Here is a 13,066-nt window from a genome sequence, read left to right as displayed (position 1 = left end):
TACTTTTAATTTCTTATTCAAAATTATCTAACAAAAAATACAACCTCGCAATATTACTTTATAACTAAACTTTATTTCATAACATGGTTTAAAATACCTACTTAAATGAAGTAAAGGTATTTAAAAAAAAATCATAACTTAAGTAATTTTTTAATAACAATGTCGGTAAAAACATATCAACTTTTTACAGGAAAGCTAAAAATGATTGTGATCTGTGTAAAATAATAAAGAAAATATAAATATTTGACCCGAAAGACTAAAGCTAAAACATAAACATGATGTACTTCAAACACAGTAACAACTTTTTCATTACTGTTTTATAGAAAGTTTAAAACAAAGTCAGTAGTAAGTTATAGGCACGATTGTGTATTAATAAATAATAAATATTCTAAAAAGTTTTCATTCAAAACTTGTTTAACTGAATAAATACAAAACCCACAAACTTGGCAGAAGTATTGTGGCTATAATAAAAAAAAGCTTTTACAAAATATACAAAAATTATATATTTAAACACTTTAAACACGAGAAATTATTTTTATAGTTGATGTTACATACTTCAAATAAAATAGTTCAACAAAATATGAAGTTTAAAACCTGGTTAGATTTTATTTTAAATATACAATAAACTTTAAAGATGATAAGAGTTGGAGTTAACACTATGATATAGTCACTCTTAGGTCTACTATTGCTACTTAAAAGTAACATTTTCAAACATATTATTTGCTATTGTTTTCAAACTGTATCTCATGTTATTATTATTATACCATCTATATTATAAGCTTATTTTGTTTTAACTCCGAAGTTGATTGACAATCTTTTTTTTTTCTATATTTATGTAAATAAGTCACTGAGAAAATTTGGATTGCTCTCTTTTTAACAAGTTTCACAAAAGTTATATTTTTTGAAATATTGTTCAATTATTTTCACTTCACTTTTTCCCATTATTTTCTGAAAACTCTCCTGCAAAACTTCTACTTCTTTCCTTTTCCCTGCCACCACCGACTTTAAAGTTTCGGATGGGGGGTTTTCTTTGAGCTCATCTTCTTTTTCGATCAGGTCTTCTTTTGCGTTGAGCAAATTTCTGTGGATAAAGTGTTGATGTTATTTAAGTTTTTCAAAAATGTTAGTTTGCTTTAGAGTTGGAAATTGAAACTTTAAGTGAAAACTAAAGTATATAAAAAATATACATGTGGTAAAGTAGTAAGAAAAATATTTTATGAAAAAATTATAAACGTACGAAAAATTCATAGTACATTTCAAACTAGGTTTAAATATCTTGAAAAAAAAATAATGTACATTACAATTAGAACAAATTAATTATTGAGTAAACTTTACTAAATAACTTAACTAAAGAGAAAAACTCAACTTAAAAAAGATTTTATACAGCTTTTATTTAGCTTAACTTTTAAAAAATTTACAAAGAAATCGAACTAATAGATAAGTCAAACAAAATTAAATCATTAAAGAACAAACCAACCTCATGAAAGAATTTATTTCCCGGAGAAGCCTGGCGGATTTTAACGGATCCGAACCACGAGGTATCTTTTCACACAACTTGCAACTGCTTCTCAGCGACATGAAGGTCGGGAGGTGCTCCTCGATGTGCAGAGCTCTCTGCTTGTGCAACGGGTGGGTTGAGAAGTACTCGTCCAAGTTGAGTTCCGGTTCGTGGTTGGGGTCATCCAACTTTTTAAGCTTTTGTGCCATTTCCTGAAATGAATTTAGTTTTTTAATAAGCTTTAATATAACATTTGCAAGTAAGATTTTTAATTAAATTTTCATTGTCCTTTCTGTTAATTAATACTTTGTAGAATTGTCAAGTAAGTATACAAACGATTTTTTTAATGTTTGAAGATTTTTGTTCTGAATTTTGGTATATATATATTAATGTCATAATTATTTCTTTCAAGAAAATAAACATGATGTAGTTGTATTAAAATAAATACATTGACAAGTTGTTTAATACAGTAAAATATCTTATAAAATTATGCATTTTATTATATAATCTGTTATATCAAATAATTTCTAAAGCATTTCTTCAAAAACCCAGTTAAAGAAGGCTTAATATTTTAGGTAAACCTTTCTAAAAACAGTTTAATTTTTCAACATTAAAGCTTACACGTAAAAAAGTTTTAGCAAACAAAAAATACAATTTTATAGCAAACAGTCACAAAAAGAGACATTAAAAAAATTAAAAAAGCAAACAGTAAACTTGAACAAATTTCACCGACCATATACTCCATCTTCTCCCACAGCAGAACCCCGCTTCTTGGATCACCGCAACTTTTGCTGACCAACTTGCACCCAACCAAGTCTGCTTCTTGCTCGTGTGTCCTACTCCTTGGCAGTATGACTCCCATGTTGAAAGCGCTATTGAGGAGCGTCTCCTGAAAGAATGTTGACAGCAGAGCGGTTAGGTCGTCCAGGAAGAACCACAGGAATGAGATGAGGGAAATTTTTAGAAGGTCACCGATCATTTTGTAGGATTGTTGCTCCTGTAAGAATATGTTGGAATGATTATTTATTTTCTTAGTCAACTTTTAAGTTTACCAAGTATTTAGTCCGAGTTAAAAATTTAAAATGTTTTACTAAAACAACTTTTGAGTAAAAACCAGGAAAAATATTTGATATGACCATTGGCATGTGACCTTTTTGATATTTAGTTTGTTTACTTTTTGTGAAACAATTGACAGGGTTAACAAATATTTTTGGAAAATTTTCTCCAGGTCTTCAAAATTACACATTTTAGGTCTATTTTTAGTTCAGAATTAAGTTTAAGGTAAAAAACTGTGGTAAACAGTATAATGACATTTAAAAGATATCTTAATGCTTCTTTAAATAAGATTTTTAAGTAAAAAAAAATGATGATGACACATTTTTTCTATCTATACATTAGATTTCTATGACAAATCAAAATTATACTCATTTATATGTAAAAGTTGCTTAAAATTCCAGGTTTTTGGGGAACCCTGAATTGATCACCTATTAAATAGCTTAAAAGCAAATTATTGATGTCAGCATGCCTTAAAATTAGCATATCAGAAGTCATACATATAAACTTCTAATGTATAACAACTATTCTCACCTGAGTGTGCCCGAGCAACACATGTGACATCTCATGCCCGATAACAACAGCCAGCTCATCATCATTGTCTGCAAACTTCATCATTCCTGTGTAGACGTACACCTGGCCGTTTGGGAAGACAAATGCAGACACGTTTGTGTTTTTGTGGACCACATTCAGTTGCCAATTTGTATTCTTGATGCCTTCAACATCTTGGTTGGCACTCACCAAATTATTTAACACTCTCTTGCATTGTATGTACATGTTATCATTTTCAGGCAGCAAGAAAACTTTTTCCTCTTCCTGCATGTTTGAGTGCCCTTCGTCAGCAATTGCCATCATCTGTTCTTTTGTGAAAGTTATTAACCTCTTCCTGCCAGTTATGGGCGTGGTCTCATAGTGAGTGTAGGTGTAGTAAGCTATGCAGGCTAAAGAAGCTCCAGCAATTGTCCTAACAATGTTCTTTACAAGATTTCTTTGCTTTAGAGGCAGCTTCTTGTACCTTTTACCTAAAGTTCTCGAAATTAGCATAGAGCCATATTTTCCCACTTTCAATCCAGCTGTTTTGAGGTACAAGAGGAAGAGTGGGTTTATCTGGTGTTTGGGGGACAGATGGATTGAGCATTTGATTGAGTTGTTGTTGTTTGTAAATGTAACTTTAAGTGGACATTTTCTTTGTGTGGCAAATGTTTTTCTGCCACATGTTTGTACTGGGCTGATTTTTGTTCTAACACAAGCTATGCATTTTGTCAGGTTTATGAATCTGTGAACTTTTAGCATTTCTAAAAGGCTAAAAGATAAAATTATTAATTTACGAATTTTTAAACTTAATTCAAAATAAAACTAAGCTAACAAGTGACTCTAGTATTTTTTACAGTCTTAATGGTACAAAATCAAATAAAATCAATTTCTTATGATAAAATTTAGTGTTTCTTACACATACTACTATTCTATACAGCCTTGCAACAGTTTTTGATTCTAAACACTGTCCATATTATACAACTTTTATAAAAATGCTTTAGCATAAATTTTTATCTGTTTTCAAAGTTGAAAACTGGACTAAAATTGTATAGTTTCCTTATGTATTTAGAAATCAATAAAGAATCAAATAAAATACTTTTGAATTATATTGTATGACTTGTAATTTACATAATTATTAAGTGATTTTTCACCCTTTATGATTGGATTTTTATAGAAAAAATTAAGTAATGTAGTTTTGTACTGAATAGCTTACTGACATGATCTTTAAATTTAAAGACTAAAAAATTGAATTAAACCACTTGGTATACTAGCTGAAATGTTAAGGTTATCAGCTAACTAGTCTGTAGCTTAAATCAATCTCTTTTAGGAAAAACCTGTAACACTCTATATCTTTTAAAAACAAATTAATCAAAACAGGCTAACTTATACATGTTTTCAAAGTTAAATATACACATTGCTTAATAGTATACAATTGCAATACTTAATTATAATTTTAAAGTACAGTAACCTTTTGCTTATTTACGCACATTGGGTCCACAGAAAAAACACGTAAAGATACAAGAGATCGTAAAGATACAAGAGGTACCAAATTTACTTACTATAATGGCTGTTTTTTGGTGTTGCTTCTAGTTAAAAAACACACTGGGGACTTTCCTACTTTTGACGATTTATTTACTTTATTTATAAATATGAAAAAAAAGATAAAACTATACATTTATTAAAAAAGATTTTAAAATTATCTAAAATATGAATACTTGTAAAAAAAGTTTACTTATTTTAAAAATAAGTAGATTTTTTCTTTATACTTTTCTACATGTGACTTATTTGGTACTTGACATTTATATTCTATTCTATTTAGCAAATTCAATTTATAATTAAGCATTTGTTTACAATTAAGAAATGAGTGGTGTCCATATTAAAATTTGTTCCTATAACATTTTACAAAAATATGTTTTTGGTGCTGTAATGGATTTCTTCTTTTAAACATAAATATATAAAATTTAAGAAAAATGTTTGATAAAATTGTTTATGATACTACAACTTATTTTAATTTGACTTTTGCCAACATAAGAATAAACTTGTTTTGCATTGTATTAAAGATATATCAATGGATTTTTTGAATAGAATGAAATTTCATGCCATATGAATTTGAGGAATTGCCTAACTTGTATAAATTTTGCATAAACCTAATTTGATCAATATTAAAAAAAAAAAAAATATTTTTTATTTTTCATAATTCTAAAATGTGTAACTAAACAAGAGTGCGTAACGTCACAAGGCGTAAAGATGCAAGAGATTACTGTAAATATATTTTTTTAGAAAATAATGTTTTTATTATGTACTAAAAGGTTTCACTACCTTTAAAAAGTAGATCAGTTCAAAAGTGATTTTATCAAACTTTGAATTTTATCATTTTATCACATAAGTCATTCTATATTTTTAATGATGACTTAAGACAGGGTGGTAGCTAATTTTTTTTTTTGAAATTTCTTCCAGGTTTTTAAAAGTACACGTTTTTGGGTCTTTTTTTTGCTAAAAATCAATCTTAAAGTAAAAAACTGTATTAAATAGTATAACAACGTTGAAAAGACAATGTAAAGCTACTTTAAATGTGTTTTTTAACAAAAAAAAATTGATGAGAATTTTTTTTATCTATATGATAGAATTTTTGAGTCAAATCAGATTTGACAACTTAACATGTAAAAATTGTTTAAAATTCCAGGTTTTGTGGCCACCCTACTTAAGAGCTAGTCTGCTTTTGTGTACAGCCTCTTTAAAAAAAAGTAAATATGCATAATACATACACATAGTTTAATCTTAACTCTAAATTTTATCTGATATAATTTCTTTATTGGTTTAAAATTCTACTAGAATATACTTTTATAAAAGAGTAAAATAACTGTACCAAATAAAACGTTTGTTGAGATTAAAATTATTGTGGAGAGCCACTCTATATCATAACTATAAAACAGAATAGAAAAATATTGATTTTTTATATTAATCAACCTAAAAAACATGACAACTATAAAAAGACAGTCTATTTAATAAAGCTAGTTATTTTTAAGAACATCAATCCTTGATCTTAAGGTAAGCCAAATAAAGTTGTAGTGCTAAAAAATAACTTAAAACATAAAAAATAACATTTTTATGAATAATCAAAGTATTAAAACATTAAACTTTTAATATATTTTGGTACACATTTAGTTGAATAATTTTTTCAATTAGTCTAAGTTTTATCAAAACTATATTTTCTTTCTTTTGCTCATACTACTTAAATTCATCTACAGACTAACTTTTAAATTTTAAATACTTAAAACAGGAGAAAAAATGACAACATGTATTTTAAATTTCTAGAATTAAAGCTATAGAATATAGCCGCTAGTATATTTTAAGGTCAGCCTGGTTTGCATATTTGCTGAATTAGCAAAAAAAAAAAACCTGTCATTTTAATTTTAATTATTGAAACCTTATTTTTAATTAGTTCTTAATATCTTTGGATAAGATGGTTTAGGAATAAGGGTATAAAAAAATTTTGTATTTATAAAAAATTCTGACTTAGCAAATATACAAACCAGACTGATCTCTAATTAAACTTTTCAAAAATAGCCTTATTATTTTTAGTCAAGCTATATAATTTCTCAAATTTTAGGTTTTTTGGCAATCCTGAATTAATCTATAATAAACAACCAAAATAAATTTTACATTCATTAATCTGGTCTGTGAAGTATGGGTTCTAAAAACATGTTCTAAGATGACAGTTGCAGAATTGAAACCCAGTGGTCAACACCATACACAAAAAAAAGGACCTTGTAAAATGTTTTTTAGTCGTGCGCAACAGACTACCAACAGCTGTATTTTAATAATTTGTATTAAGCTTACACTACAATAGTTTAAAGTTTTTTTTGTATAAGTGTTAGTCATGGGTTTTAATCTTGCAATGTTCAAAACAGCAAGTTTTTGAAACCATTTTAATTAGTTATATCAAATATATACTGAATATTTAAGAAAACAAAGTTGAATAAGGTAAATTATTAAATAAAAAGATTGTACAAAACATAATTCAATGTTATTTATCAACTTAAATTGATCAAGTTTTTTTATAAGTATTAAATAGTTTAATAACAAGATTGAACCAAAATCAGGAAAAAAAGCTTGGTTGTACAAAACTTTTAGGTAATTACCTAGGATGATGTTGCACCAATATTAAACAGAAAATATATTATACTTGATGTCATTTTTAACCATATTTTTTGGCTAAAATTTGTATTTCATAAATACATAAATAAAATTAAACTTATTTGTCATAAAATAGTAAAACTTAATTTTTTAATTGCTTTTATTTGACAATATAAAGCAATTGTATTAGTACAATATTTTTTTTTGTTGAGTAGAAAAACATCAGAAGAAACCCACTCTCCCCTCTGCAACAATAAACGTTTTCTGAAGGTCAAGCAAGTGAGTTTGAGCTCATCACGTGTTATTCCACCTGCCCTATCTTTAAATTTACTAAGAAAAAAATTTACCTTTTAATTAAAAAAATAAAACTAAATATATCTACAAACAAAAAAAGTAGAACTTTCAACTAACCAAAATAAAAATAAAAAACAAATCCTAACCCTTTATTGAAAAAACCCTGGTGACATATCGTTTGGCAAACACTTACAAGTTTAAAATCTCAACATTAAAAACCAAATAGTGTGGGAAAATCCTGAAGCTCAAATCCCCAAGCAAGTGCTGCCAACGTTCTGAACAAAACACCAATAGCAACAATCCAATTATGATATCACTGCCACAAAGTGATTCCACAATTAGCCGTTGAAAATTTAAGTAGCAATATACCATTAAGCAGTATAATTTAAAAACAAATAACTACAAAACAACAACTTCTAAAAGAAAAAAGAAAAACTAATGAAGTTTATTGCTAGCATTAAGTTAACACAAATCTTGACCACTACTTAAAAACTTGACAAACAATTTCTCTGTTAACAAACTTATATTAGAAAAAGTAGAACACCTTAACAGAAATGTTTCTTTATATAATAAGAATAATATTATTAACATAAAATATTTAAACTTATATTTATACAGAAATCATCAGAGAAAACAAAATATATAATTAATCTAGTTTATACACAAATGCACAAAAAATAAGACAATAAAACAATATACTCAGGCATATGATTATAAGCACTCAAGTTTCACTTCTTGTAGCAAGTTAATAGAAAATTTTTATAACCGCATTTAAACTTATCTTTTTTTAATTTTTTAAAATTTTCTGGGACACTAGACCAAACCCTTGGACCTAAATACCTAATGGAGTTTAGGCCAAGTCTTGTTCTAGGTCTTTCAGTTATGAAATTTAATTTTTTAGAAAACCTTGTATTGTGTGAGTGAAGAGAACTAGCAAGAGTAAAACTTTTATGCTCAACATCAAATCCAGTCATACTATTCTGCATCAATTTACAAACTTGTAATTGTTTGTTTTTTATTGCAAATTTAAACATTAAGTTTGTATTATTAATTAAATTAATTAAACCCTTTGTTTAACCACGGTTTTGCTTTTAATTTTTGTTCTTTTTTAATCAATACTTTAGTTGGAGCATGATGATAAACTGTTCCACTAAATATAGCTTGAAACTCATCCCATATTTCATTCTAAGGATATTTAATAACACCCCAACATCAAATAAACTAAAATCTTGAACATATTTCTGGTTAAAAGTTATAGTCTTAGGCTTTTTACAAATAATTTCACACACAACAAGCATATGATCGGAAGTATTATAGTTCACCACACCAACATTCAGAATTTTGCAATCAAAGTTAGAGTACACATGATCAATTAATGAGTTAGCTTAGAAGAAAAATCAGCACAATACTTTGTTGGAGAGTTAACAAATTGTTTTACACCTACACTAGAAATACAGTTTAAATATTTAACTGTACGCTGGTCACATTTTAGCAAATTAATATTCACATCACCACCAATAACATAATCCTTTTTTCTCTCACACAAATTATCTAAAGCACAAAGAATTTTTTTTTCAAAAAGAGCAAATGCAGAACTTGGATATCTATACAAATTACCAACTGTAAAACATTTACTGTTTCCAAAATTAACATTAAGGGCATAGAGGGGTCCAACATTTTTTTTCTACTAAAAATAACATTGTATCTTAAATAAAAGCTTAAAGTACAAACTACAAGCCAGTGTTTATGGAATTAAAAATCTTATTTAACTTTTAAGATATTGTAATTTTTCAAAAAAAGTTTCTGATACAAACGTATGAACCGCAATTTTTTTGAGGTCAATTTTCTTGGAAACTTAAAAAATCACTAAAAACCTATCTTCTTTATTTTTGAGCTAGAGACCTCAAACTTTTAGGAAACGTTCCTTTTGTAATTTAAAAGACTTTGAATGTTGGAATTTTTAAAATATTAAAAAATATAAATTTTAGATAATAAAAATAAAAAAAATACGTGGTTCTTGTTTTATTAAAAATTTTATTTTTCAAAATTAAAAAATTCCTGCATTCAATCTCTTAAAAATTTAGTAATACACTTTCTGTGAAAATTTGAAGAAGATTGCTTAAAAATTTAAGGAGGAGATAGATTTTTAGTGAAATGGTCTTTTTTTGCATTTTTAGTTTGCGCCTTCCATTAGGAACCTATTGAGGTCACCGACTTTGATCGCTCATATCTTAAAAAATACTTTGAATTTTTTCAAGCGGCTAAAAATGTCTGTTAGCTCAGATAAAACTCTATAAAATAAGATCTACTTGTAAAAATCTTCTCATCCTTCTCAACAAAATTGTGCCACTTGAGGACAATGCATATTTCCAACCTTTTTCTTTTTGAAACCTTCTAGATAAAGAAGGTTTTGGCTAGTTTTTGACAAATTTTCATTAAGATATTCCGCCCAAGATTAGAATATTGTAAAATTAAATATTTTAGTTAATCATATATAACTTTAATTTTTACTATGTATTCATATAACTTGTTTATAACAAAGTATCTTTTTAGATTAAACATATAAAGCTTAAAACATTGACTTTTAGCATATAACTATGGTCAAAAAAGAAATCAAATATAATACATTTTCAGTTTGATACTGGTGCAATATTATCCTAGGTAATTACTAACTTTTATAATAGTTTAATTTGGTTGAAAGAGGCTGCAAAGTTAAACTATAACTTTTCCTTTCTAATTTTATTCAACTTAATTGATTTTTGTAAGTTTATTTTCACAGCTTTATTTACTCACCAAAAGTCATGTTGGAATTGTTAGAATGTTTTGGCTTAAGACGTTTATTCGAAATAATATGAGAGGCTCTAAAACAAAAGAAAGGAGTATTTGAAAAAAAAAAATGCATATAAAAATTACAGAATCAATAAACTACATATTACTTAAAACTAAAGACTAGTCAAGTCATAAAAATGTTTTAAACTACTAAAAAAACTAAAACAGCATCTTTTAAAAACAAAAACATGATACTGCTAACAGTAGGTCAATAATTATAATACAAAATAAATAAAAATACTTTATATACTTTCTACAAGAAAAATTCTTGTCTTTATAGCATTTGGATATTAAAATTAATTCCAAAAAATATACATTTACATACATATTTTAGTTTTTTTATTTAATTCTAGTTAACAATTAATTGTTAGGTAAGTTCTTAGGCTTTTATTGTCGAAAATTTAATAATTTAACTCACAAAGCAGTTTATTGCTGTGACTACATATTAGATTTTTTTATAAGTTGTTGGACTTATAAGAAAAAAGTTCAATCGTTTCAAGATTGTTTATTAAAAGTTTAGCATGAAATCGATAATTTTCCTTAAATTTTTAAACTTTTAGGTCTACAAAAGAGTTTTTCTACAAACATAAAAAGAAACGACTGCAAAATTGATTATAAATTTCTTTAAAACGTAAAAAAATATAGTTTTTCTTATAAGGTTTAGCGTAAGCGTAAGCTACCTTAAAGATGAAGATGGTCTATAAGTTCTTAAAGCTCAATAAAAACTAACTTATATATAACTCATATAAAATGCTTTGAGTTATAAAAGTAATTTATTTTTTACAAATCTGATACATGCAAAAATAAAAATTCTCAATAACTTTAAGGCAGACCTGCAAACACCGTTGCTAAACAAATATGTATGCATATGATGTTTTTGAATTAAAAAAAAATAGTTTATAATTTGTGTTTATAGATTGGAGCTTTAGTTTTAGTCCTCAAATTCACATTAATATAATAAAAAAGTTTAAAAAACCAAGTAGATAAGAACATCCCTGGACAAGACGTTCAACGGTATCCATATCCATTCATGTACAACTCGATAACCGAAAGGTTCTTTTTAGAATAGGTTCTAGGACCAAATAATTGGAGCGTTTTTTTGTCGTTCAATAAACAATAAGAAAGTTTAAATAAAAAAAGAAGTAAAAAATAAACATTATAAATAGGATAAATTTCTATGCTAAAGAATGGTAGTAAAAACTTTTTATTACGTATAAAAAAATAAGAATTGAGTTATCAAGCTATAAATATTTTGGTAAAAAAAAGTTATAATATATTTTTTAACTTGTTTTTGAGCAAAATTATTACATTTGATTATCGTTAAGTTTCAAACTGATTTGTCTTAAACTCTCCAAATTTTCCAACCACAGTAAAAAATTATTAGAAGAATTCTCCGTTGCTAGAAAAAACTATACATTTAAAAGTTTATTTAATAATAGTTTTAGTTTATTTAACAACTTAGCTATTTATGCTACTTTGGCCTTTGCCAGACTAAAGTTGTTAAACAAAACAATTGTACTTTAAACAGGTTACTTCCCTAAACTAAAATTTGTAATAGTAAGTTTCTTTCATTTCTTCAATTATTTGATTGTACAATAAAATTAATCTTTTAATATCATATGAATGTTATTGTTTTACTTACTTTTGCAAACACTATAAATTTTTAAGTATTAAAAAAAATTTCAAATATAAGGAAACAGAAGCTATTGATAAAAGCTTTTCTTATGTTTTTTTTTAAATAAAGAACTTACCTTTAACACTTTTTCTTAAAAAAAAAACTTTATTGTTGCAGAAGGAGAGAGAGTTCTGATGTTTTTCTAAAAAAAACAAAACTTAAGGTTTTGGTTTAATAAGTAAATATTTAGTTTAAAAAACATAAAAACTTATGATAGTCTCATCATAGTTTAAAGTTTTACTAACTTAAGTGCAATTTAAATGTTTAAGAACCCCATAAAAATACCAAATTGTTTGACATAACTAAATCTTGGTTTTATTATATAGTTGCCTATTGCCCAACTATAAAAAATAAAGCATTTGTAAATGTAAAGCAAAAAGGTTATAACACCTCAAGCCTAATTCTTTTCAATAAAGTTTTTGCACTTAAAGATATGTACATTTTGATGTTAATTTTTATTTTGCTGAGCTATGATTTTATTTTATACATTAAGATTATGTAACTTGTTTTATTTCATTATTTTATAATTATTAAATTTCTTTAATATTAAACATTGTTATTAGTATTAAAAACTAATCACTTGATACAAAATTAAGGTCAGTTTATTTATAAATGTCAGACTTGCAAAATGTAAAACAACTTTCAAAGTTTACAACTACTTGGTTGTAAAACTTAAATTAGTATTTGTAGTATGAATAACATGGCAACTCTATCTATAATTTCTTAGGTGTCCTTTAAATTGATAGTTAAAAAAGGTTTGAAAATATTTAATAAATTTAATCTAGTAAAATTTTAAGCGTACTTAATGATGTATTTTTATTAATTTTTCTTAAAGTTTTTTTTAGCTTAATACTTTTTTCTATAAGCTTTTAAATAAATACCTGTCTGTAAAGATAAATACTACTTTCAAAACTTGAAGTTTTAAAAATTCACAAAATTTGTTGAAATTTAATTAAATTGAAATAATAAACATAACAAAAGGTTGATCGTGCTAATTTGATCATCCCTTTGTATTATCTTCCCACAATTGGTATGTTCGGCCCTTT

At 26.1% G+C, this 13,066-nt stretch overlaps 1 protein-coding gene across 1 annotated transcript; it reads right to left on the bottom strand.

Annotated features, from left to right (window-relative positions):
* Positions 1 to 217: 217 nt before the first annotated feature.
* Positions 218 to 3,844, bottom strand: LOC145828860 (metalloendopeptidase OMA1, mitochondrial-like). Its single transcript, XM_082936607.1, has 4 exons — positions 3,086 to 3,844; positions 2,232 to 2,495; positions 1,478 to 1,710; positions 218 to 1,081 (listed from the first exon to the last, which is right to left on the bottom strand). Exons 1-4 carry the CDS (start codon positions 3,842 to 3,844, stop codon positions 874 to 876), a joined length of 1,464 nt encoding a protein of 487 aa, XP_082792733.1. The 3' UTR covers positions 218 to 873.
* Positions 3,845 to 13,066: the final 9,222 nt, after the last annotated feature.

This window comes from Thalia democratica, chromosome 2, assembly GCF_965202585.1.
Source record: "Thalia democratica chromosome 2, ktThaDemo2.hap1.1, whole genome shotgun sequence".
Classification (NCBI taxonomy): domain Eukaryota; kingdom Metazoa; phylum Chordata; class Thaliacea; order Salpida; family Salpidae; genus Thalia; species Thalia democratica.
Note: the sequence above shows the minus strand (reverse complement) of the source record. Positions and strands in the feature narration are given on the sequence as shown.

Excerpts from the sequence above, each read along its gene's own strand:
- LOC145828860 (XM_082936607.1), bottom strand. The coding sequence starts at position 3,844 with ATGCTAAAAGTTCACAGATTCATAAACCTGACAAAATGCATAGCTTGT. Across the intron at positions 1,711-2,231 it reads GGGAGAAGATGGAGTATATG|GAAATGGCACAAAAGCTTAA; the intron begins GTCGGTGAAATT and ends AATTCATTTCAG. Across the intron at positions 1,082-1,477 it reads GAAATAAATTCTTTCATGAG|AAATTTGCTCAACGCAAAAG; the intron begins GTTGGTTTGTTC and ends CTTTATCCACAG.